The sequence below is a fragment of the Zeus faber genome, assembly GCF_960531495.2.
Source record: "Zeus faber genome assembly, chromosome: 9".
Lineage (NCBI taxonomy): Eukaryota > Metazoa > Chordata > Actinopteri > Zeiformes > Zeidae > Zeus > Zeus faber.
The window spans coordinates 21877421-21901672 of record NC_137197.1 but is presented as its reverse complement, the minus strand read 5'-3'; the positions used below and the strand labels follow the sequence as shown (position 1 = coordinate 21901672).

The 24252-nt window shown below is 44.1% G+C and overlaps 1 protein-coding gene across 2 annotated transcripts in view; it reads right to left on the bottom strand.

The window, feature by feature from the left end:
• The window catches only part of nectin3a (nectin cell adhesion molecule 3a), a 30285-nt gene extending 10349 nt beyond the window's left edge, over positions 1-19936 (bottom strand). Inside the window, exons 1-2 of one of the 2 annotated variants that reach the window (XM_080006572.1) lie at positions 19764-19936; positions 3626-3973 (exon numbers count right to left, since the gene is read on the bottom strand). In XM_080006572.1, coding sequence (XP_079862698.1) covers positions 3626-3973; positions 19764-19878 — 463 coding nt within the window. In that variant the 5' untranslated portion in view covers positions 19879-19936. Of the gene's footprint in view, positions 1-3625; positions 3974-16401; positions 18288-19763 lie in introns of those variants that run through there. The other variant, XR_013844318.1, reaches the window with a different exon arrangement.
• Between the last annotated feature and the right edge of the window lie 4316 nt (positions 19937-24252).

The following is a 24252-nucleotide window of genomic DNA, read 5'->3' as shown; positions in this document are numbered from 1 at the left end:
AAGATAGACGGTAGTGGCTTTGGTCTTATTAGTTATTATTGTGGAACGAGTAGATTGGCTCCTTTACTTACAAAAATATTTATTAAAAATGTATGAATGATACCACTACATCCATAAGAGCACACTTTACTATCTCATAGACATAGACTCATTCTCAAAGACGTCTTGTATTGTATTCATGAAAGGGTAATATCGACAAGCAGCACTGATCACGACATCTGGATCTATAGCAAACATCTTTATTCATAAATGCCTTGCAAGACGCACTACTGTTCTTCTACCACAAATTACGAGGAGACAGAATTAATCTATTACTCTCCGTATAGTTAGGCCTACAATTTCACGGCACTGCTTAAAAAAAACATAGACAACAGGAAAAAAAAAAACTTACTCTAACAGCATGAGTGCTCAAGTTGTAGAGTATAGGTCTGTATTCGACTGTTATGTCATGGATTGGGGAGTTGGGTTACTGTGCACTATTCAGTGTTTTAGGGCTGGAGTAATGTTACACCCGCTTCCTGAAAGGGACTCTGAATAACTGGAGGTTTAGACGCAACACAGATTTTCTCGACGGGGAGGCAAAACAGATCCGTGAAAAAATAGTCCAGCTCTCTGTTCTGCCTGTTGCACATAACGATAAAGCAGGAGTTTCACTGCGCTTGCAAAAAGAATGATGGGAAACATTTTCATAAGAGCAATCCGTCAGCATTAACAACTTCAGAGTTTTATAGAGGATTTGGGATAAATAGAAACCAGAGTTTGTAACAAATCCAAGAGAGGAAGAGGGACGCCATACAAGAGACGTTGCAAAAGAAACAATGGCTACAGAGGCTACATTGAATGCACCACGGGAAGGCTCGGTTTCTTTCCCATCATATTTTCCTCTGGCTTTTCCTGCCTATTTCCCCTTCTCTGGGTGCTTTTTCTCATGCCGTTTTCTAAAGGCGGCCCACTCCCCAAACCCTCTTTTTCACCGTCAGATAAAGCACTAACAGCTGTTCTACTTATTGTAGCTCTGACAGTCCTAGCTCGTAGAGGCACACACATCAACCCAATTCCAACACAAGGCCAACACTGGAAGACATCTGCCAGTCCCCTCCCTCTCCGGCTAGGCTTACAACAACAGATCCTAATAACCTCTGACACGCCTTTTTCCAAAAATAACGTGGGTGCAGGAGACTCCCAAACCCAGTGCAAGAGATTCACATTCTTAAATCACTTCTCTGTACATGCCCCCGCCCCCAGCCACAGCCCGCTGGGCATGCACAGTAGCCGCTCTATGTAGTAAGCGGGGCCGTCTGGCTAGGCTATAGATTAAGCCAATCAGAGAGACGTGTTAATTTGGGGAAGCTGTCATGGAGGGAGGGAAGGGGAGGCACTGGATGCGTGGAAAGGCTAGAGCAGAAAGAGGTAACGATTTCCCGTCAGGCAGCAAACTGCCAGCTCTGGACCTTCCCCACCCACGTACACTCTCAAGTGCATGCAGTGCTGTCGTTGTACAACTACAACAGCAGCAGTGGACATCCTGAAAGGATGCCATTGGTTGCAATGGCATAAATGCAATGGCACTTATGGACTTAAGCTTAAAATCCCTCTAATTTGACCTCAGATGAGTACATTTGGTTTACTTTGTGTGAAATGATACTGCAGTTCAAAACTTGCCAAGTGTTTTTGCCATCTTTCAACGCAATAGATTTACAAAAAATATGTTACAGCTGTTACTGCGTATCAGAGCTTAAAAGAACAAAGAATCTGAGAAAATGAAAATGCGGTTTGCAGTTAATAGAGCTTAACTACCTGACGCTTGGTTGAGTAATTTGCTGATAGATCAATTCTACTTCCTCAATGTAATTTTTTTTTTTTTTTTTTAAAGAAAGTCAGCTTTTGTCCAGTACGCACAGAGATGTCAGCAGTTCCAAACAAAGGGTCATTCCAATTCAATCAGTATCACTATCAATTTTGTATTTTATGTGGGACATTAGGTTGAGGATCATTTCCTGGAAACTGCATGTCTGGACACTGGATGTGTGGTCCTTTTGTATGAGCCTATAGTGTAAAACAGAATGAAGACGGGACAGTTTCCATCAGACCTTTTACCCAAGAGTTCAATGCACTCTTAGAAGAGTCGCATTCCTCCCAAGGACATTCCTCTCAAATGCTCATGGACCTTCTGCCCATAAATCTTAAATTATGCTTCTGGAATAAATTTGGTCAGGGTATATGAAATTAAAAAAACAGGTTTTCTCAAGTAATTCTCGGACTTCGCTTAACACAAATACCAGTTTTATAGGTCACTGCAACTCACAGCCAAATCAAATAAAAGAAGACACTATGTCGCTTGTTAAACTTAAAATGTGCGGTTAAAGTGGAATGCCACATCAGCAGTCATGCAACTCAACCTGTCCCACAATAATAACTAGCAGAAACAGCATCAACCTTTTTTTCATACACCATAGTTACACACCCTAGTAAAGCAAAATAACACAAAAACAACAAAAAGCTTAAAACAGCTGAGTTCACGACTTCGCAATTATGTTGCATATGTAAGAAAAATGTCAAGAAACACAATTTACAATTCCCACGAAGCTAATTGTCGAAAGCCTATGTGTTTCTTGAGTAATGACACCCTAATTACGTAAGAAATTGGAAACTAGTCCTTACTGTGTATGAACGGTTGCATGCATATACATATCTGTGTGTCGGCTACAAAAAAAAAACCTGGTGCATGTGGTACTGAAGATTATACTGCCTTGAAAATAATGTGTAATTGAACTCTGGGAGGTCTCAGACCCTATCACTGTCACAGCAGCACTTAATGTACCACTTATTAGGTATCAGAGCCTTTCTGAGTCTCTGGAGGCAGATGTGAAACTACTTCAGGCCGCCTAGCTTCCATCTCTTACTCCATCAACTGCCTCAGTGCAATTCAACCATCCATTTAAGAAATAAAACAAATGCTCACCGCAATCTTCCTTTTCTCACACAGATTCCCCGCAATGTAAAATATTAATGCAGACGCAAGTGTATACAGTCTGCATTAGTGATTCATTTCGGGGGGAAACAAGGTAAGGGGAGAACAGGGGTCTGCCTACATGTGTGGTTTTGTTTAGATTAAGGCTGCAGATCTGCATAGAATGTAGCCCTAACTTTGGCAAAGACAGAGTTCTATGAATATTTATAGGGGGCACTAAAGCGCAGTCTACATTATTCAAGGAGACTCAACAAATGCCATTTTTAAGGAAGGGGGAAGATGAGGCACTTAAGTGAATTTCGTTATCATTTTGCACGTGCTGCTCTCACCAGAAGAGCTAACTATTTATCAGCGAGCGACACTGAGACGAGTGAGGTGAGCGGGACCACACCGTAGCACCTTCTGCACATCTCTGGATGATTGCATGGATTTAAATGTGAATGACCTCTGTCCAGGTAGCAATTCAAAAGCTGGATAGCTCAGGGGAGTCATTTATCCCTGCAGGGCAAACACTTAGCGCTGACCTAAGCTACACTTAATCTTACCCAACAATGTTCTCCAATTGTCAGCCACTGAGAGTAAGATTTAAATGTGGGCAGGCGTAGTCACCGTAACACATGCGCTTAAGATCGAAGTTACAAATTCCTACTTTACCTAATATATTCACAGTGGTGGATGCTTGTGTGTTGCCCAAGGGAAACGTAGCCACTTTGCAGGTGTAGGAACCAATGTCTGCGAAGCCGACTCCTTCCAGGATAATGGTTGCGTCATGTACCGAGGGAGACACGAAGGAGACGCGCTTGGCGTACTCTTGGGAGACGGAGTATCCAAATTCAGGATTAAACACGGCCAGGGTGATGGTGCCTGAGGGAAGTTGGCGTTCCCAGGAGCTCTGTGTCAGACTGAGGTTGGAGCCCACCTCTATTCTGCACCCCAGGGTGATGTTCTTTCCTAAGACCGCATTCACTTTCCCAGGAACAACCACCTGGTTACTGCTCACACCTGTTGAGAGAACGGAATAGAAATCACAGTTAGATGCACGGCAGTAAAGGCTGAAACATAGGAGCGCATCTGCAAAACAGTAGAGTTAGGCATTGGAAGGGTTTCTGAGGCTATGTGAGCCATGTACTGTATGTAAAAATGCCAGTCCACAGGAATTAGAGGACAGCAGTCCTGTAAATCAACAAAAAAAAACCAACAAAAAACAGGAAAAAAAAACAACCCAATAATATAGCAAACAAAGAAGATACCTAAGAAAGATGGAGTTGCAGGAGAAACTGAACAAAACTCTGAAAGGGTGTCACATTATCACTAAAGGGGTCAGTTGAGTTTCGGTTTAGGTTCTGTTGCTTGTTTCTCTCTCTAAAATCTCTCTCAAACCAAAAGAATGATTTATGGAGAAGGAATGGTACCTCATGTAATATTGGAAGTGATTTGGAAGTGATTTCATCCCCAAACAGTTTTAGCTTTGGTTAACTGATACTGAGGAGATTTTATAACAAAGAATGTTTTGATACTCGAGTGTTGATGAAAATTGGTCAGTACCAAAATAATATTGAATTTCAATGGGGATGGGACGGATCCGATCCAATACCGGGTGCCAATACTGACATCATTCACTCAATGGATATCGGACTAACCGTCAACCGATCCACATTGCCGATCCAAATTCCATTCCACGGTCTGCCTACTCGGCAAATAAAAAACCCATTAAACGCAATTCAAAGCGTGCGCGAATAGGAACTGGCTGTTGGAGTTTGGCGAACCGTCACTGAAGCAGCCATTCAGCTGTGTTGGTCTTCAAAATAAGACGTCATGATTCCCACGTATATAATAGTTGCTGCAATAGAGCTACTCGTTTTCATAGTTCTATTCGTGCAGCACACACTGAAACGAATCGACGGATGACGATTAAAAACTACACAGATACGCCCTTCGGCTTGCCGGTTGCGTCCGGTTTAAAAACAAAACACTCCCATATAGGGGATTTTGTATTATTTTTTCGCAACTATCTCTACCATGACTGCATTTCCTGAAAATCCTTGTTCCACCAGTGCGACCCCGCCCTCAGCGGGCGCCGCACGCCGTAGACGCCACATTAGGCCTTTCTCAATCTGCGTTCTTGTCTGTACTTGTGTTCTTGTGGACTTGTGAAACGTCATCAGTCGCAGCCCAAGTACTGTTCCAATACAAAGTACGCATCAAGCCAAGTCCAGTCCAAATGCCCGGATGTGGACTTGCTCCGCCCATTTTATTGAGGATGCGTCTGTGGTGACTTGTGTGGACTTGGAACAGCCAAGTATCCCAGAATGCATTTCGCACCAAGCGGTGGTAATGGCAATGGCGGAGAGGAGTCTGTACTCCCGAGTCGAACTCGCCAAGTCTGAACTACCAATTCCGCAAGTCCGGACTTCGCGTACTTGGTATTGAGAAACGACCATTGACTGCTTCGGCCCGTTGCTGCGATACGATATCGTTGTCGCCATATTGAGAGGGCAAGACTGGCCTGTAAATAAATAGGAGTAAACGCGGGGAGCTGCGGTTTTTCGAGATAAAAAGCATTAACCTTTACATTTCTCAACCAGATTCAATGAGTCGTTTTTATGTTGAAGGGTTTATGAGCTACGTGGAGTAGGAAAAAAGGTTTTGAAAAACAACGGGGGTTTTTTCTACTTCCCTGCAGAAAAAAAGAGCTCTGGTATCGGAATCAGTGTCGGTATCGGCACATATATATCATAATTGGATCGGAGCTGAAAAAAAGTGTATCGGTGCACCTCTAAATTGAAATACCCAGCTGTACTTCCTGTGCAGCAGTATTGTTTTCTGCCAGGCAGAATCGGCACCTGCAAGGGTCTCACTGCCTGGTGTTAATGTCGGTTAATTTGAGCTTGATAAAGTCAATTCTTACACTAAAAGTATTTTGCCACAAAATAGTCATGTAGCTTTAATTTTAAATCACTTGCAATGTTCAGGTATGAATCTTCATTAAGCTTCACTCATTCCCCTTAAGACACACATTAACAACTACACTTCCACCACATTTCATGAAAGTGAGGTAGAAAACAGCTTGGCTGGTGGTGGGATATAAAACTGGGATAGCAAAGCCATGAACCACTCCATGTGCACCACTTTACCTCTTAATAAACAACATACATTCACCACGGGGCACTCAGACTGTCCCTCTTGCTAATTGTCAGAGCGGATTTTAAGCAGGATGTAAAAAAAAAACCTGGACTAAGATTAAACAAAACATTCAATTTGATCTTTTTTCTTCCTCCTTTTACAAGCTCCGTCATCTGAGTCAATGCCCACCCCAGATTTATTTGAACATGAAGGTGTCGTTCAAAACCTCTGTATTAGATGGTTTTAAAACAGGCGGTTTGGAGTTTAGATTGCATGAAATTAAAAAAACAACTTAACACCAAAATAAAATTTGGAAATCAGCACTAGCCTGTTTGGGCAGTGGCTCCAACTGTTTCTTCACGTGCAAGTGGGAGCTGTATTCTGTAGTTTTGCATTTACAAGTTCCAATTACAAGTTATGGCTAAAGCCCTGAGTGATTCTATTTCTTTTTCCCAGATGCAGCCTGTTTTTCTCAAAGCCTCACACAAATGAGTCATTGATACCTACATATATACACCTTTTTTTTTTTAACAAGTTGCTATGGGTGAATTACACAAAACTCTCTGATAACCGTGTACTGTGCATTCTAACTAAACCAAAAGAACAATACCATATATATAACACACACACACACACACACACACACACACACACACACACACACACACTCTTTTACTTCATTCATAAAATACAAATTTAAATATGCCATGTACTTGACTCATTGTTTTTAAATTCTACAGTTATGTAAACTATATTTGGGAGACATAAATTTCCACTTAGTACCTCGGCCCTCGGATGTGTATGGAGTAAAGCTTATAAAAGTGGTACACTGGCTGGTATTTTGGGTCTTTGGCATAAATATGAGTGGTAAGCCACAGCTACGCTATCTTGGCGAAGGCAGAATATAGCCAAGGAGGCTGAGGCTCCTTGTGCGCCATTACGTCCCCTGTAATTTCAGTCATCTTACACAAACGCACATAAACATTAACACACACACACACACACACATAAACACACACACACACACACACACACATAAACACACACACACACACACACACACACACACACACACACACACACACACACACACACACACACACACACACACACACACACACACACACACACACACACACACACACACAGAAGCAATCTGTCTTCCAAAATAAGGAATTGTAAAAAGCGTGTGACCATGTGTAAGGCACTTTTGTCCAAACAAATATGTGAGTTCTTGTCGTATTTTGAACTACATTGTGCTTCATTATTGAGTAATTTAAAATTGCATGCACACACCTTGGCTTAACTATTTTCTTCAAATACATAGAGCCTGCTTTAACACCACCTTCCTGTTTTCATGCGTTTAACCTAATAACCCCAAAGAATGAATGAATCTGAATTTTCTTTATATTTTTCCCAGTTGATATTTCTCCATCTCTACAGATTCATTTGGCCACCCAAACGTCTCCATTTCGCCGTTGAGTCCCAGGCTGGCCTTAACAACACACTACTATAACATGCTGTGCTGTGCATGTGTTTCCCAATGTTTGCAATGCCTCTTTCACCCTCCTCTGGGTTCACTGGTATGGCAGAAGGTCAGGGTAAGCGCAGTGTCGACTGCACGCTCCACTCCTTAGCTATCTGAGCTGACTCAACAGCTGCTTTCTGTCCCCTTACCAATGTAACAAAGATCATCTTCTTAAATAGCAAGTGTAACACCATAACCACATGACGGGAGCTACAATATCGCTATACCATGACCTACATATACGTATATGTTGGTTGCAGAACGAAGAGTACGAGTGATTTTTTTTAAAAGGCAAACTCAGAAAAATCATAGCAAAAACGTGTTTTTCTGGAGCAGCATGGTCCTGGCATGCTTGGCATGCATGACATTGCGTTGATCTGGGAAGACACGTGCCCTCAGATGGAGCTTCTCCTAAACATGCTCCGCATACTGCTGCTACCTGACGCGATACTCCAACTGCTACTGTAGGTAGTTTGTCTATCTCCCTGTGTCACCTTTCAAGCCTGTCAAAGCATACAGAGAAACTGGACTCTGTCTAAGCTATGCTGTGTTTGTTTTACAGTAGGCACGAGAGGGGGAAAGAGGGAGAGAATGAGGGGAAGTGCTTAGTGTGGCCTCCACCCTCGCCATTAGTGGAGGGGAGACAGATGGCCTCTGCATGGGATACCTACAGCCAAATTGGCGTTGCTTACTCAGACCATGAAGAACACAGCCGGAGCATGCACACTAGAACAATATAAAATTCGATCCAGAATGCTGAGAGAAAATAGAACAAATGCTGTGCATTAAAGAAAGCTGTCATGGTGCTTCGCCAAGCAAACATACTGTTGTGATGCTGAGGATACTTTAAGGGTTCCTGTATTTTAATCATTGGTCATAATATCATAATTATCATCGGGCAAAGACATGAAATTCCTTTTGACCAATAAGACCTGTAATGGAAAAATACCGACCAAGGTGATGAAACATGTTGAAACTGCTGAAACAATTGCCTTTGTGACCTATGCATATGACTACACCCTCAACAACTGCCTTTGTGACATCCTCACAGTCGCGATCTGTGCGACCTACGTGATAAAACAACACCCCCCCCCCCCCCGAACCAGGCGGGGGGGTTTATAGGTGAGGGGTGCATGGGTCACAAAGGCAGTTGCAATTGGTTCAGCAGTTTCAACATTTTTCATCATCTTGGTCGGTATTTTTTCTTTACAGACCCTTCCCAATAGTTTGATCAACTTAGAATCCGGTGCCTTCTAACACAGCTCAGGAAGTAGCCTAGCCTGCATGAAAGTTTCACTGAAGGAGCGTAAATTGCACTTTTGCCCTTTTGCAGAGACAACTTTGAGAAACCCGAGGAAAAAATGAACTCATGGGAGGGATGTGTTTGCCCTTTGAAGAAATGCTTCATATTTGTTTCTTTCCCTGCTGACATCACTAATTGCGACAAGCTGCTCAGAAGACGCAAGAGTAAATCAAAACCTTCCTCTTCGCCTAGCAACCGGTTCAAACATTCCACATTGGCCACTTGATGAGCCAAACTCTCCACCTACTCTGATCTGACCGAGCTTTGGGCTCAACCTTCCCAAAGGAGTCTGTCTCCTGGCTAGAAATCCTCTCGATGATGCCTGAACGCACTGAGATGGAAATATTCAAGGCCAAAAAACATTCACAGGCAACAAGAAAAAAAAAAACATGACATAAAGTGCATAAAGTAGACAAACCCAATGAATTGATTATTGTATCAAGCTGCACTCACACGGAATGATTTGAAGACCTCACAACAGAAGAATGCAGACATTAGATCTGTGCAGGAGGGATTGTGGTTAAGAACAAAAAGCGAGCGGAAACTGAACGGTCAAACTTCTGAAATGATTACAGTAAAACCAGGACAAGGAAAATAAGAGCACAAAGAATTTGAGGCAACCAGCGCAAGCACTAATAAACACAGAACAGTCAGCATTTTAAAGAACACTATTTTAAAAAATGTGGTATTCTAAGTAAACAACCAATTAATGGTTAAACATTTAATCAATCTAATTGTATAGCCTATTGTATAATTGTTAAGTATCCTCATAGATTGCTCTGTCCATCATGGACTGATGATCCATTTTCAAAGCATACTACTTTCCACTATTTTACTATGGTGCCAAAATTAGAAGTTCAATAAAAAATGGTGTTTATTGCCTGTAAATATCACTCCAATGGAAATATTGCAAGTAGCCAACATGGATCATTTAGTACTTCAAGCCAAAGCATTACCATGAGGTACAAACAAATGTCAAACTTGAAATATAGATCATAATAATAATATAAACTTCTGTCTTTTGACACTGCATCCTCTCAAGGTATTTTAAAGCTATTTGATATGTAATGTTATAACGTGTTACATAGAGTCTGTACATCTCTTAAGGAGACATCAAGAGAAATATTAGACGACAGCTCAAGTCTCTGTCAAGAACCTTTATTTTCTTTGTATTGCCCATAATTCCGCCTCAATCACTGGGCACAGAGGCTGCCAAGGGTCCTGTTTTGTTGAATTGCCAGTTTATGGCATGTCTTTATTGTAAGGAATATTTGTGCAGCGTGAAAAAAGCCATTACCCCAAACACCACTGCTAATCTACCCCCTTCCTTCCAAGTATTGTAACTTTTGAGGGTGTGAGGCTGTTTCACCTCGTTAATTCATGATGGAGACAAACACGGCCTGACAGGCCATTCAGAGAGGCAGACAGGCCCCTTTCACATGGCAGTCTGTCCACTTTAGGAGCCTTTCTCCTTGCTCCCCCAAAGCAGTGTCTTTGTGCCCCTTCTCATCCATTGGATTTCAGTTAAGTTTGTACAAAATTCAACCAATATTATTTGAGTGTCAAAATACGTTGAAACCTACCACTAAGCAAGCACTGGTAAGTGACAATGTTCGCAATTCCGCAATAAAGCAATGCAAACATTCCTGCATTGTCCTGCATTGTTGTGTGGGATATCCTGTTATTGTTATTTGACAGAGATTATTTGAGAAAGGGATATGAATGCAAAACATTATATATCATAAATGTAAGAATTTTGGAATAGAGAGAGGCCACTGCTAAAAGAAGAAAAACTGCAAAATGTGATGTCCACGCAGCAGCTTACAAGACATATTTCTACACGTCATGTGAATGAGATCATCTAATTTGAGGATATTTTTGTTTGGAGTTAGGCTAGGAAAAGAGACCTACTCAATTAGAGCTCAAGTGTATGACATCCCTGACATGCTGATGTGAAAGGAGTCCACTGCAGTCACTGCCGCGGTGTTCAACATGGCATTGAGTGGGAGTGGTATCCATGTTCAAGATTGCTAGCTCATCAAATTTCGCCAAAACTAGACAACAAAAACATTATTGTATCTGAAGCTGACAGCCATGAAATGTTAAGGTTGTTAACCGTGTAACAGCATTACCCAGTTAACACAAAAATAGAAATGCTCCAAAGCTCTCTTACAGAAGTAAAAGGATGTTTTATCTCAGTTTGAAAACCATTTAATTGATTACATCACTATCATTTCATCACAATAGGCTGTTTGGTGAAGCAAAACAAAGAAGGCATTGACAGCCTCTTTTACCACAAGATATCTTAATTCCCCATGGAAATCTCTGGGATAATAAATGCTGAATCGAATACTTGCCCCACGCCTGAAACATTGATTGACATTTTGCCTTAACAATAACTCTCCCAAGACTTCATTCTAAGTGTAGATTTGTATCCTAGTGGGAAAATACTACAAACCAACCACATCCCTTACTACAGTGCTCTTTAACAGTTGGGTGGAGAGCAGAGAAATGCGCTTTTCCTCAAGCCACAGTACAGTATAGCATGCAGTGAATGATGCCTCAAGAGTATAGCCAGCGATGAATGATGCCTACAGACATACAAACCATCAAATAAAATCAGACCCTGCAGAACTTTAAAATATCTGACCTAATAAGGGTTGGGCACCACTTGACTTCTTTCGCATACACAACACTTTCTTTCGAAGGGCACCCATGACCAATCAGAGATGTCTAACAAAACGTAGCTCAATTTTGGTTCATTCAGACAGAAATAGATCAGGCTCTCTGGGGAGTGGGTGGAGCTGTGCATGGAAAAAAAAAATCCTGTACTAATCATAGACTGTAGTTCCCCTGGCATAGTCTAAATGGGCTACTGTACTTTCATTAGGCAAATCGTTCATGGTGTAAACAGTTTCCTACATGCCACAGAGACCCTGGAGGAATTGAGATTGTTTTGCTTAAAAATATTTCCCATGATTGTCCCATGGATTACATGTAGCCAGTATCAACTCAATCCCTGACAAACATACAGTATTCATCATTCATCATCTGTATTTGGATTACATCCTCAAATTAGTCTCTCTACAAAACAGAATGGTACACAGGACTGCCAGCATTGCATAAAAATACTAATATAAGCTTAAATGCTGTGTGAGGGGCCAGGAGTTGTTGGGCAAGATCAGCCACTTTTTGAATTTGCGTAATTTAATGCACTTTAATAAATGTCGATAATTACACTATTTCATAGTCTACCGTGTAAGCAATTGCTTGACATCATGGAATCAAGGTGGACATAAGCACAACTCAATTAAACTGAAACTCAACTCAAACTCAGTATTTGCTCACTGGGTGCATACTAGGGTTGGGCGATATGTCAAAATGTTCCCACAGGCAATCGTCAGCCCAACAACCAGCGATTGTTGATACAGTATATTTGCCGGCAGGGGTCACGGGCGCCCTGATGCGCCTCTCCATACGCCCCTGTCTCCCTCTCCAATCTTATATGGGATTATTTTGGTTTTAAACCGCACGCAACCTGAACTGAACCGAACCAAAGAGAGAGAGAAAGCTGTTTCAGAATGACCTGGAAGCGGGGCTTAAAGCGATTTTTTTTTTTTAATTATTTTTCAGGATTTCTTTCAGTGGTCAAAGGGGCGAAATGGAATACCGGTTCCCATTTGCGCAGGCTTTGAATTGAACTTAAAAAAAACAAACAAACAAAAAAAACAAAAAAAAACGGACACATTTCCCACCTCCATATATTTGTCCAATAGACCAAGCCTCATTTACAAATACAAAGATAAAACAAAGCTCACATGTGACTTCATGCAGTTGGTGATGTGTTTTTATTAAGCGTTCTTCCTCGTTTGGCATTGAAGTCACAAGCATAAACTGGGAAAACAAATATGTTGCTTTCCCATGTCGGATATCAAGTTTAGCACTTTTTTTTTTAAAGCTTTACACAATCTTTGCCGAATATGTTATATTTTGTTTTCTCCTCATCAACAACTACAAGTAGCGGTCTGGTGTAGACAATAAATATTTAATAAATGACTACTGTAAAAAACTACTTTCATAATTATTGACAGAAAACTACTTTTTTTAGGGTTTTATGTGTTCTCGTCTCATTATTCTTCAATGAAAAAAGGAAATAAAAACCCATGCTTCACACACTTGTATTTGAAGCAAAGCTGTTGATATTCACAGGCTTAATCAATGATTGCCTTAGCATTCCATTCCTGCTAATCTCGAAGCAATCATCCGGAAATGTCTTATCTTAATCCAACAGAGTTAAAGTATCCAGAAGGTAGCTGCTTTACATTTTTATTAATTTGACTTCACAAGACGAAACAACATTTAACTGGCTGTTAGCACCATATCACATCTTAAAACAACAACCTATTGTATGCACACTGAAACACCTATTCAACAATGGAATCTCTTGCCACTTTAGACATTCTTAACATTCATGTGCATGTGAGCAATCCAATCAGCACTTTACAATTGTGGAGGAAGTTAAACGAGCAAAACAAAAACAAGAATCTGAACTGTGTGTACTTCAGCGGCCCATAAAAACAGTAGTGGTCAGTATGGCATTTCACCATTATACTGGATAGAGGGAGTTTACTTTCCCGCCACTCCCAGTTCGACCGGGGCTCACCCTCTCAGCTTCTCCAGAGAGTGGAGCAGCAATGTTGATTCACGATACCACCCACCTTGAACAGCGATAACAAGAGAACTACATGCTTAATGGAGCTGTGATTTGAGACACATCACAAGATGTAAAAAAAAAAAGTCCAGATCAGCATAAGTACAATCACCTCAGAAGGAAACCACTGTATTTTGGTACTTTCCAGGCCCAACAGATACGCTTCCCCTTTCCTTAATCTTTAGTTGTGTAGCTAACGGAATGAACCGAATAGCGTGCTCAAACTCATACTGAAAATTGACAACAAATACACAAAACGCAAAAAATTTGTACAAGCTTTCGCATTTTAAAGGCACAGACTTGGCCTACATCTCATTAGTCCATTTTTCTTCTGGGGAATTAGAAGATAACAGATTAGAATACTTCACTTAACTTGTTAGAAACAAATAATTTTCTTAAAGTGTAATAATAGTCCAAACATTTTCTTCTCCTTGCTAATATCTAACCATTTTTACCCTCGCTCTTTACTAAGAATAGTTTCTACTTTCATTGGCGACATAGTGCAGAAAGTAAATTGAGTAGTGTGCCTCTTTGGCATGCAATGCAATCTTCATACTCATCCATTAGGAAATATTCCAATAATATTTAAAGCTTTAAATAGACATGACCACTTGTTTTGTTATGATCCCTTGCACAATCCAAGGAGAGGCAAAAATAGAAACAACAGCAAACTCTCTGCCATGTTTGTCAGCAGAGTAACAATCTATACTCTGTTAAGGATGCAGCGTAGTGCAAAAACACCACATTACTAACAAAGACAATATTTAATCTTTTACTAATAGTACAATATTATACACAGTCTAGATGAAATACTGGCGAGATCATGTTGGAAATTTAAACAGTATGGAAACTTTAGTGCAGCGAAAAAAATACACAGCAGGCAGAGGTGGGACAGCAGTAGAAATAGGGAATTATTTGGCAAAGGGCCAGCTGGGATATGGTTGTGCAAAATCCTATTAAAGCTATCACTGCAGTATATTTGCAGCAAGTGCCAGGGTCAGTCTAAGTAAGGAGACAGCAGTCTATGCTTGCATAGTTGGCATGTGATATACTTTCACACACCCTGTACAAGTTGGAGGCTCGTCCTTCAAAAAAATGACCTGTTTTACTCTTCCTGAATATAAAATGTACGTTAAATGTAGGAAGCAGCATTGGTAAAAAGGCAAAAATAAGTGAAATTTCATTTTAACCTTGAAAAACTGAAAAACAAAGCCTGTTGATCAAGAATATTTTTATATCAAATAATTAATAACACAATCCATAAAATATAATACCAGAGTTTTGGATAGAAATCAATATCGAAAATAAAAAATATCGAGATATCAGTCATGGAAAAATACCAACAAAGATGATGAAACTGCTGAAACAATTGCAAATGCCTTTGTGACCTACTACACGCGCAGCAACTGCCTTTGTGACACCCTCACAGTCAGGGTCCATGTGACCTACCTTATAAAAAAAATACTATTTACTTTTCTATGTGACTTGTGATGCGCTCCCCGCTGATCGATCTTCTATGCAATAAACTGAAGACTAAGTGGCAGTTGTTGTATTCTCTGTTTAGCCTTAACTATCTCACCCCACGCAACTGAGTGGCTAGAATTTCCACCACAGTAGAGTGTCTTGCGCAACACAATCCATAATATATAATACTAGAGGTATGGATAGTAATCCATATCAAAAATAAAATATCAAGATATCAGTTGGGTGCTAAAATGTTTTTAGGGATCAATTGCCACCTCAACATCTGCAACTCTCCTGGGACAAGATTTGAAATGTGGAATGCTGAAATATTTTTCGATATGCATGTCTGTAAGAGTTAGGTGGATAGATTTGGACTATTACTTGCAAACTGTAGTACAGAATGGTATTAGACCACGTTCTCACCTAAATTCTGTTATCCTATAGTTTTTGTTTTACCTTTTGCATCAAGCATGTTTTGCATGACATATGTTACAACACTAGACTCTTTGGATTAAGGCTAAGTCCATTTGTCCTGGGTAAAACCGAGCTCATCAAATATCAGAGGTTTAGAAGTTTAAATCAATAGATCAAAACAGGTATGTTTATGGTTGTCAAATTTAATGTACCTGAACAAGAGTTCCAAGAGCCTTTGTACCCATGTAAGACACGAGTATTGAACCGCCTTGAGAAGCACTTTGCCGATGGCAGTGTGAATGCCAATCTTGAAATGACTGTATAAACCGTACCTAACAGTACCTATGAAACATCTTGGGAGTCATGCTACTAGTCAGCTGTCAACCTTACCATTCACAGCTGAAAGTGACTTGTATGGCTGCTGGATGTTGATAGTGTCCCACCTTGGTGTTTAGAGGTGTGAGTGTGTGTGTGTGTGTGTGTGTGTGTGTGTGTGTGTGTGTGTGTGTGTGTGTGTGTGTGTGACACGCTGGCAGCCTGACTGTCTTCTCCATTTGACAGTTGAATGAGTGAAACATGGGAAAATGAATGTCAAAGGAGCGCTGCACCTGTTTCCTATAAGCCTGGAGCTCCCGTCCTGTGGGAGTTGACTGCTGACTCTGCACATTCTGCTCTCGGTTCGCTGTGGAACCACAGCCTGTTTAGTGTGACCTTTACATCAGACTGCTTTTTTCAGTGGAAAAACATAGAATCTTGAAAACAGCAGGTAAAATAATGTAATAGGCTTCCCTCTGTTCAGACACAGCAGGTAATTAGAAACGGAAGATCTGGAAGCTATTTATACAAAAACATTTTGTGATTTGACGACTCAAAGAATTTATGACTGAATTTATTTTTTACAAAATAGCTAAAAGATTGGTCAATATAATATGCTGGTCATAAACAAAGACAAACTTTAGAAATCAACAACAGAACAGCAAATAGGCAACAGAAAGTCGATTTATTTAAAAAAGGCTGGGTCACTATTGGAAGTCTACTGGAGGTCTATTGGAGGTCAGTAATACCAATTCCTTTTTAGAAACAGAGGCCTGAAAGTAATCTACAAATGCCATAGAAGTTGTTTGACTGTTTGTTTGATCGTTTTCGGAAGGAACCCTGCATCACCAAGGCTTGAGGTCACGCAACTACATCCACTAATGGACCACCAGGGAGTCGCCCGGTCCGCCTCCCACAGTCTCATCTGTGTGTGTGTGTGTGTGTGTGTGTGAGGGGGGGGGGGGGGATAGGCATAGGGTGGAGGGTGGAGTCGCAGAGCAACAGAGCCTCTGTGGCCACAGCCTGCTCCCTGCACACACAGCCGCCGTATCCCACAATAAAGCACAACACTCATCTGCTGATGGCCCTAATTCAAAAGGGACCCTTTTAATGTGATTAGGAGGTCTCAGTCTGCTGCCTCACTACTGAGATTTAAGATCAAATGAAAGGATCAGATGGAATCATCAGCTGCAGATCACAGATACGCTTCTGAATTTTACAACTTGTTCTCGAAAAGTCTCTTGCATAGCCGCCAAGCAGCAAGGCTCAGAACAGATGATCAGGACCAGCCACGGGCCAGTTCTTGGTGTTTTTACTCATGAGTTCAAGAGTTATGAAGTCAATCAATCATGATTTGGAAATGTACAATATGCTTCCAGAAAATTTTGAAAATAAATAATTTAAAAGTTCAAGTGGTTAACAAAATAGACTTAGCATGAATTGCCAAATAAAAAGTGTCAGGGGATGCCTAGTTAAAATTTATGTGTAAATGAGCACATGACCTGGCTTAAGACCAAACCTTATATTGCTTGAAGTTAAATCGTTTGTTATGATAAGATATCTAACCCACATTTTTTTTTTCCTTTGGCTCAAATTGACTTAAGTATGGCAGTACTCCTACACCTGTTCTTATCTAAATAATAGCACATATCTTCGATCATAAATTTTCTAATTTGCTGCAGTTTCCAACTAACCTGAACCAGAGCTGACAGACATATATGTCTATTTGACTTTAACTCTTTGCCAATCGTAGTACAATAACGTCCATTAGACCAAAACTTGCACAGTCAGTGCATTTAATTTTTTCAACATCTATTTTTATACTCGGCCTGTAATTTAGGTGACTCCATTACTACATTATTTATTTAGATTGCAAATCATGAAGCTTCAAGAGAAGAAACCACACAACCACGGTTTTCCAATTACAGACCTCACAGCCCGTAGCCACGCCTAGAAATGATCCCCTCCTCACAACCCTGAAAAGTTTTTTTTACAATATCAACCGTCCAATAAATCGCAAACCAAATCTTCCATCGCAGTAAAATCACTCTTTCAAATCCGAATAAAAAATAATTTGCGGGGCCTTTTCAAAGCATAGACGCACTCGACTTTCGCTGCTCAACTTGTTTTAAATAATCGTTTTCTTCCAACTCTCTGCCTGACGGTTACAAAGACAAAGGAGAGACAGAAAGAGAATCCAAGCAGGGAGGTTATCGCGCAAGTCGTCGTTCATTATTGGCAGTGCAAAAAAATAATAATAATCAGAGGATTCTTTCTTGTGTGACTTGTGTGGCGGCTCGACGTCGGGGCGCAGCGATCTCCTCCCCTGCACCGGCCTATCTGTGACAGTGTGGCTGGAAGATGCTCTGGCAGAAAGCCCAGCCGCAGGTTGAGACTTCCTGCCGGACTGCAGCGCTTCCCCTCTCCCAGTCACTGAAGTATGTCTTCATTTCCCCTGCTGCCACACACACACACACACACACACACACCGGGACACGCTTGATTCTCCTCCCCTGCCATGTCTGCTTTTTTACTCCTGCATCGTTTAGGCCCAAACTAATGCTAAAACCCGACGTTGGCTTTTTACTTGATATAAAAAAAAAGGGGGGGGGGGGGGGGGTTATGATGGCCATCTATTATACAGAACTTTTAGTGGCCTCACAAGCTCATTTGGTGCATTTCTGATGAGGCCTCCCTGACGCACTGAGCGACTAAGGACGTCTATTGTGCCTGGATAGAAGAGGTGTTGAAAGGCGTTTTGAGTTTTTAAATGTGTATTCAAATTTAAAAAAAAAAATAAAATGCCATGTTTTATGTACTTTCAGGTACATGCGTTATGCCCCAGGTGGGTGCTGGTCAAAGTTTGGCCTTTTGAGGATCAATTTCGGAAAGTCAATTTGCCTACCTACCTATATAACACCCGAATTTCTGCATAGGGATTAATAAAGGGTTTTCTATCTATACATCCAACCGTCCATCCACCCATCTAACATCCATCCATCCATCCACCCATTTATACATCCATCTAACCATTCATTCATCTATCCACCCATTTATCATCCATCCATCAAAATAAACTTTTAATGACAGTGATAATAATAATAATAATAATAATTATTATTAGGCTTTTGTATATACAACCACCTAGTATTTTATTGTGACGTTTCCATTGTGTACTGGTACAAGACACGTCGTGTATCCACATGGAAAACGGAACGGACAAGTCTCTCACCGAAATGACACCATTCGGGGACACCGGGACCGTCCGACCCCACTTCCACACGCACGAACAACGTCCACACCCCAAGTCGAGGCCGCCGAAAGTTGAGCTCGGTCCCCTTCTCTCCCTCCCCGGTCCCGGGCCGCGGTACCCGTCGAGGGCGGACACCGCCCGGGCTGGAGGCGCGGCGCGGCGGGGACGGGGCGAGTTGGGTGGAACGGGACGACCGCAGCAGCCATTGTTACCGAGCAGATTGTTTGTTTGTTGTTGTTTTTTTTTTTAAGACACAACAACCGTCACAACTAAACTCCACCAAGCGGTTTGGCGTTAGAGGGGTCCCCGTCACTAGTCTGCATCCATCGGGTTGGGCAGCGGCAGGAGACGCCAGTCGGACCGGGGGGGACCCGTTAGCTTACGGCTAGCTAGTGGAGAGGGAAACACGAACTTCACCACACGGAGGAGAACGACACGTTTCGACCCACTCGCGCCGTTACTACACCGACATTTCGGGAAGAACCGTTAACCGTGAACTCTCTCCCGGTAAAAAAAAAAAAAAATAATAATAATAAATAAATAAAAGAAAAAGAAAACCACCCGAGCGGAGCGGCCGCGCCTCCCACAGCGTCCAACTTCGCCCAAAGTCTCCCCGGGTCCCGGGGGCGAAAGGGGGAGAGAGAAGTGTCGAGAGGCGAGAAAAGGACGGAGGAAACTTACACGTCAACCCGCACGCGAGGAGGAGCAGCGCTAGACGCGCCGCTCCGGGCCGCGGGGGAGTCCTCCCGCGGGGGTTAGTCCCCGCCGTGTCCGCGGTGTCCACGCTGTCCTCCATGATCCGCCTCCTCCGCCCGCTGCTGCTTCTCCCTTCTGCGGCTGACGATCCGGCAGCGGCTCACCATGACGACCGAGCGGTCCGCGTGGGCTGGATCACAACACTCCCTCCCTCCCCCTCCTTCTCTCCCCTCTCCCTCTTTCCCTCTCTCCCTCCTCCTCTCCCTTGCTCTCTCCCCCTTTCCCTCCCTCCTCCTCTCCTCTTTCCCCCCTCCTTCTTTCCCTCCCCCCTCTCCCTCTTTCCCTCCTTCCTTCTCTCCTCTTTCCCTCTCTCTTTCTCTCTCCCTCCCTCTCTCCCCTCTCCCTCTTTCCCTCCTCCTCTCCTCTTTCCCTCTCCCTTGCTCTCTCCCTCTTTCCCTCCCTCCTTCTCTCCTCTCTCCCTCTCCCTCCCTCTCTCCCCTCTCCCTCTTTCCCTCCCCCCTCCCTCTCCCGCTTTTCCTCCCTCCTTCTCTCCCCTCTCCCTCTTTCCCTCCCTCTCCCTCTTTCTCTCCCCCTCTTGCCCACCCTCCTTTCCCTTCTCCCTCTTTCTTTCTCCCTCCTTCTCTCCTCTTTCCCTCTCTCTTTCTCTCTCCCTCTTTGCCTGCCTCCCTCCCTCCCCCCTCTCTCCCCTCTCTCCCCCCTTTCCCTCCCTCCTTCTCTCCTCTTTCCCTCTCTCTTTCTCCCTCCCTCTCTCCCCTATTTTTCTCCCTCCTTCTCTCCTCTCTCCCTCTTTCCCTCCCTCCCTCCCTCCCTCTCCCTCTTTCCCTCTCCCCCTTTCTCTCCCCCTCTTTCCCACCCTCCTTTCCCTTCTCCCTCTTTCTCTCTCCCCCTTCTCTCCTCTTTCCCTCTCTCTTTCTCCCTCCCTCTCTCCCTCTTTCCCTCCCCCTTACCTCTCCCTCTTTCTCTCCCTCCTTCTCTTTCTCTCCCTCTTTCCCTCCCTCCTTCTCTCCTCTCTCCCTCTCTCCCTCTCTCCCCACTCCCTCTTTCTCTCCCTCCTTCTCTTTCTCTCCCTCTTTCCCTCCCTCCTTCTCTCCTCTCTCCCTCTCTCCTCTTTCCCTCTCTCTTTCTCTCTCCCTCTTTCCCCCCCTCCCCTCTCTCTCCCTCTTTCCCTCCCTCCTTCTCTCCTCTTTCCCTCTCTCTATCTCCCTCCCTCTCTCCCCTCTCTCCCTCTTTCCCTCCCTCCTTCTCTCCCCTCACCTCTCCCTCTTTCTCTCCCTCCTTCTCTCCTCTCTCTCCCTCTTTCCCTCCCTCCTTCTCTCCTCTTTCCCTCTCTCTATCTCCCTCCCTCTCTCCCCTCTCTCCCTCTTTCCCTCCCTCCTTCTCTCCCCTCACCTTTCCCTCTTTCTCTCCCTCCTTCTCTCCTCTCTCTCCCTCTTTCCCTCCCTCCTTCTCTCCTCTCTCCCTCTCTCTCTCCCTCTTTCCCTCCCTCTCTCCCTCTGTCCCCTCTCTCTCCCTCTTTCCCTCCCTCCTTCTCTTCCCCTCCTCTCTCCCTCTTTCCCTCTCTCCCCTCTCTCTCCATCCCCCCTCCTATGGATCACAACACCCCCATCATTATTTCTCTCCCCCTCCTTCTCTCCCCCTTCCCTCTTTCTCTCCCCCTCTGTCTATTTCTCCCAGTCTCCTGCCGCCCCTCTCCGTCTCTCTCCCTCTGTCTTTCTCCCTGTCTCCCTCCCCCTCCGTTGGTTCACAACTGGAGTGTCCCCCCTCCCTCGCTCTCTCCCCCCTCCTCCCCTCTTCCTCCCCTCTTCCTCCCTCCCTCTCTGTCTCCCCCCTCTCATGGATCACAGCACCCCCCCTCCCTCTCTGTCTCCCCCCGCCGCTGGCTCACAACACCCCCCCTCTCTTTCTCTCCCCTCCCCATCTGTATTTCTCTCCCTCTCTCTCCCTCTTTCTCTCACCCTCTGTCTATTTCTCCCAGTCTCCCTCCCCTCTCTCTCCCTCTGTCTATTTCTCCCTCCCTCTCTCCCCCCCTTCTTCCCTCCCCCTCCTTCCCTCTACCCCCTCCCTCTCTTGCTCCCCCTGTCTCCCCTCTCTCTCCCTCTGTCTATTTCTCCCTCCCTCTCTCCCCCCTTCTTCCCTCCCCCCTCCTTCCCTCTACCCCCTCCCTCTCTAGCTCCCTCCGTCTATTTCTCCCACTCTCCCTGCCTCTCTCCGCCTCTCTCCCTCTCTCTCTCTCTCTCTCCCTCTCTCGCTCTATTCTGCTACTCTCCCCTCCCTTGCTCTCCTTATTGCCTCTATACTTCTCCCCCTCTCTCCCCTCTCTCTATTTTTCCTAGTCTCCCCCTTATTCTCTCTCTCTCTCTCTCTCTCTTTCTCTCTCTCCATTCTGCTACTCTCCCTCCCATGCCTAACCCCTCCCCCCCTCATCCCTCTCCCTGCTCACTCTCTCTCCCTCTCTATTTCTTAGTGTCCCCCCTCTCTCCCTCACTCTCTATTCTGCTTCTCTCCCTCTCTCTCTCTCTCTCATCTCACCCTCTTTCTCCCCTCCCCTCCTCTCTTCTCATCCCCTCTATACTCCCCCCTCTCTTCCCCTCTGCCCCCTCTCTCTATTTACTCGCTTTCTCCCTCCCTCCCTCTCGCTCTCTCTACCCCTTCTCTTTCTCTTCCCTCCCCATCTGTATTTCTCCCTCCCTCTCTCTCTCTCTCTCTCTGTCTCCCCCCTCTCCCTCTCTCTCTCTCTCTTCATCTCCTCTCTCCCTCTCACTCTTTCTACCCCCTCTCTCCCCACTCTCGTCTTCCCCCTTTCTCCCCTCTCCCCTCGCCCCCTCTCCTCTCTCTCCTTTCCTCTCCCCCACCCTATTACCCACCCCTCTCCTCATTTTCCCTTTCCTCCCCCCTCTCCTCTCCCCTCCCCTCCTTCCCTCTCTCCTCCCCTCCCCTCTCGCTGTCTATCTCTCACCCTCTATTCTGCTACTCTCCCTCCCTCTTTCCCCTCACCATCTTTCTCCCCTCTCCCCCAACTCTCTCCTCATCTCTCCTCTATCTCCCCCCTCTCCTCTCTCTCACCATCTCTTTATAACCCCCCTTCCTCCACTCACTCCCCTCCTCCTCTCCCCCCTCTCTCATCTCTCTCTCCTCCCCACTCTCTCTCTCCATCACTTCCTATTCCCCCATCACCCCTGACCCTCCATCTCCTCTCTCATCTCTCTCTCCCCTCCTCTCTCCCCCACTCCCCCTCTCCTCTCTCTCGCCATCTCTTTACACCCCCCTCCCTCCACTCACTCCCCTCCTCCCCTCTCCCCCTCTCTCATCTCTCTCTCCTCCCCACTCTCTCTCTCCATCTCTTTCTATCACCCCCGACCCTCCATCTCCTCTCTCATCTCTCTCTACCTCTCTCCCCCCACTCCCGCTCTCCTCTCCCCCCTCCCACCTCTCCCTCCCCTCTTTCTCCCCCTCTCTCCTCCCCACTCTCTCTCTCCATCACTTTCCATCGCCCCTGACTCCCCCCCCCTTCTCCCTCCCCCACAGACAACACATACACAAGCACAAAATGACGCATCATTATTTGACTTAATTTGTCGAAAGTAGGATCATCAGTTTTGGTTCCGTTTTACTTGTATCAGGGTTTCATTGTGCAACGACAATCCCCCTTAAAGCTTTGAAATGAAAGTGGGTTTCTCATACGCAGCAGAATAAAACATTGAAAGGTAATGCAGTCGGCCTTTGTTTTTAGGCTTTTAATCAGACCGGAAAAGTGGCCCAAAAAAAAAAATGACGAGGAAGAGTCCCGACCTGAACCCTTTTCCCCGTCGCTTCGACCTGCAGACTCCAAACTTATTTCGTATTTATCATTCATTGAGATTTCATTTGCTCAGAGCGTCACTATCACACCTGGGTTACGTTGTATTGAATGCATATTTCAGACGACTCCGTGCCGAGATGGTCATAACACCCAATTTATTAAGAATAGATTCAAATTTTTGCCCATTCTCCACGCTCCAAATGGAGTCATGTGTTGAAGTGCTTTAGTCGCTTTAATAGAGGGGCGTGACTTTTATTTATTTTTATTTTTCCCCGGAAAAGTTGACCTTTTCACCCGCTGTGCTCTTTTCCAAACCACGCTGTAAACTGCTAGTGGGTTTGTTTTTAAGTAATTCAATGTTTATACGTGCATGGCCTTGCTACCAAAACCTGCCTGGACATCTGACGTCTTTAATTAAGTCAAAAAATGAACAATCATAACACAAGGTCACAGGATTTTTAACTTGTAAAAGTCCTCACACCAACGCTGAACTGCAGAGAGCGCTTCATGGCGCCGTGCACCTTACTACTGGACTTAACTGCATGGATAGAATGAGTCACTCTTTCCCCTGGATCATTTAAAGTTTTAATAGCTGGTAATTTAATGGCTGCTGTGTGTGTGTATATATATATATATAAATATCTCGCTACATAA